Here is a 3,141-nt window from a genome sequence, read left to right on the forward strand (position 1 = left end):
ATTGCCTTGGCTTTTGTTGTCAAATCCAAAAAAGCATTGCCAAGACCAACAATTTTGTCTCCTATGTTTTCTTCTAGGATTTTTATTATTTCTAGAGAGAAGAATGTATATAGGGAAAAAGACATTTATAAAATACATAATATTTTTAAATGACCTTTCCATGCATCTTTGAGGTGGTAGAAAAGTAAAGAAATCTAAATCAGCAGAAAAGACAAGAAAAGGTTAACCCAAAGAGCCATATTTAGTTGAATATTTAAATATTTGTATAATATTGATAAATGTTTAACATGGGTGATCAAACAAACAGACAAGGCACAAATAAATACAAATATAATGAAATAGGGGAAATACCGCAGGCACAGTATGAAATAAAACAATAAGAAAATGTTACAAATATCTTCCGATTGTAAATTTAAATGAGAGTAAAATAAGAATTCAAGTGGCATAACTACTTCCACATTTATTAGTAAAGGTATGTTTGCCAACACTATACTCCAGCACATTTTATAGTTCCTAGATAATAGTAATTACATGGCTCCTTTTTTTGTTAAATTAGTACTTATAAAACACACATATATTCAATACTTGGTCTTATTCTAAGTATTTATTCTAAGAAAAAATATAAATTAATTAAAATACAATAAATTAAAAATACAGACTTACTTTTAAAAAGAAATCCACTGTACATATAATGTTTCTTTTTTGAAAATAGGGATTGTAACATATTATTCCTAGAACCTACTGTAGTACCTGCACAACTTGAGTTCTTTTTAAATAAATGAGTAACTGCTATATTGCAACGAAAGATGTTTTCCACATTGTGGACATCTCACATGCTTTGGAAAGAGACATTTTTGCTACATCGGAGCACAGTGACCTTGACTTCACAGCACTTAGAGGGTTTGAGGACACTCTAAAACTAAAAACCAAGCAAAGATTGGGACTTCCCATTCCCATTCCAGAGGATGTTATGCAGTCATTGGTTAAAGGCAGAAAAAAATGGCATATCCATCAGTTTATCCTATCCCCAAGTTTCTCCATCACAAGGAGTAGGGAAATGTTGGGATCGGGAGAAAAAAAAATGAATACAGAAAATATTCACAAATCCAACAATTCAGGTACATCCCAACCAGCTAGGGAACAAAATGGCCATAAGTACTCTGCCGTGAGATTCATAGGACTACAACGACTTTTCAGTGTGGGATGGCTTCTGTTCATATAGCCTAGACCAGGCATGGGCACCTGGCAGTATCTTTGGCAGGAACCTCTGAAGAAAATTATCAAGACGTGTTTATATTTATCCTTTTCTGTAGAACACCCTGAGTACTCGCTCACGGATCTGCTGAGTCTTCACCCCATAGACAAGAGGGTTGAGTGCAGGGGGCACAAGGAGGTAGAGAGTGGCCAGAAGAACATGGATGTGATGGGGTACTTGGTTGCCAAAACGGTGAGTGAGGAAAGAAAACATGCCAGGAATATAGAAGACCAGGATAACACAAATATGAGACCCACATGTGCTAAAGGCCTTAAATCGCGCCTCACGCCCTGGAAACTTCAGTACTGCCTGGAGGATGAGGACATAGGAAATACCAATGGCCAGGACATCTAGTCCAACCACAAGCAGTGCCACAGCCAACCCATAAGCTCGGTTCACTGTGGTATCTGAGCAAGCAAGTTTCACCACGGCCATATGTTCACAATATGCATGACCTATGACAGTGGCCCGGCAGAATACAAGTCTCCACAACAGGATGGGGAAGGGGAGGAGGAGGAGGAATCCCCGCACCAGAACTGCTGTTCCAATTTGCCCAATGGTTCCTGGATGCAGGATGGTGGAATGGTGCAGAGGGTGACATATGGCTACATAGCGATCCAGGGCCATGGCCACGAGTACACCTGATTCCATGGAAGAGAACGCATGGATGATGAACATCTGGATCAGACAGCCAGTGTACCCAATCTCATGGGCATGACCCAGGAGCACTGCAAGGACTTTGGGTGCCGTGGAGGAGGCCAGGACCAGGTCAATGCCAGATAACATGGCCAGAAAGAGGTACATAGGCTGGTGCAAGGATGGGTCAATCCGGATGATGAAAAGGATGGTGACATTGCCCACTAGAGCAAGGAGGTAAAGCACACACAGTGGCAATGCTATCCAGTGCTGGCTGTCCTCTAAACCTGGGATGCCAATCAGGAAAAAAGAAGGCTGGAGTAGCCTCCAGCTAGAATTACTAAGGGTTATCATGAATAGCTCAGAGAGGGAAGAGAGAAAGAAGCCAAAATAATGATTTCTCCATTCCTGATAGGTTATCGCATTGTCCAGATATTGCTACCATCTTCATGAGAAGAAGAAGGCTTTAACTGAAACACAAAGGGATAAAAAGAATAAATATACAATGAAGAAAATCTCCTTTTCTTGAGATAGTATTTTTTTATAGCTGAGACATGCACATGTCTGAATTAGGATAGGTCTAGTTTCATTTAGAGATAAGAGTCAGCATATGATGTTTTTAGAGACATGTTTAAAGTCTACCATTCAATTACTTTTAATTTGCAATTGTCTACTTGAAAGGATACTCTTATTACCTCTTGGCATTACTGAACAATGTAAACCAATCTGTTATTCTTTAGTCTCCCTCAGTTTCCATAACATAGTTCTCTACAGTTGTTTCTCCTATATCCCCAGTACCACGATCTTCTATCTATCCATTGTATGCTGTTGATTTCTGTCATCTCCTCTGTTCCCATTCTATCCATTATGTCTTATTGCTGGTTTTAACTACTTATATACTTTAATACTTTAAAATCTATGTTTCTAAGTCAAATAGCTTTCTGAAACACAAGTCTATTTTTTCATTTGCTTCTTAGTTATACCACACATTCAAAAATAGCTATACCACACATTCAATATATTTAAGACCAAATTAATTCACCTGTTCTTCCCAAATCTTTTCTACCTCCATTTTGTCTATGTTTATGTGAATTATATCACTTTCTACCTATCCAACCCAATGTAGAAATGTAATACTATCCTTATTCATTCTTATCTCTCATCCCTTTTACCTAGTCACCAGTTCCTGTTGACTTTATTTTTAATTCTTTTTTGTCAACCCCTAACATCATTGCCATCTAGTTCACACT

The 3,141-nt window shown here is 38.2% G+C and overlaps 1 protein-coding gene across 1 annotated transcript; it reads right to left on the minus strand.

Annotated features, from left to right (window-relative positions):
• Window positions 1-1,211: 1,211 nt before the first annotated feature.
• Window positions 1,212-2,254, minus strand: OR52L1 (olfactory receptor family 52 subfamily L member 1). The gene has a single exon (XM_019755824.2). The coding sequence runs from the start codon at window positions 2,243-2,245 to the stop codon at window positions 1,298-1,300; it is 948 nt and encodes a 315-aa protein (XP_019611383.2). The 5' UTR covers window positions 2,246-2,254; the 3' UTR covers window positions 1,212-1,297.
• Window positions 2,255-3,141: the final 887 nt, after the last annotated feature.

Source organism: Rhinolophus sinicus, linkage group LG06 (genome assembly GCF_036562045.2).
Source record: "Rhinolophus sinicus isolate RSC01 linkage group LG06, ASM3656204v1, whole genome shotgun sequence".
NCBI lineage: Eukaryota > Metazoa > Chordata > Mammalia > Chiroptera > Rhinolophidae > Rhinolophus > Rhinolophus sinicus.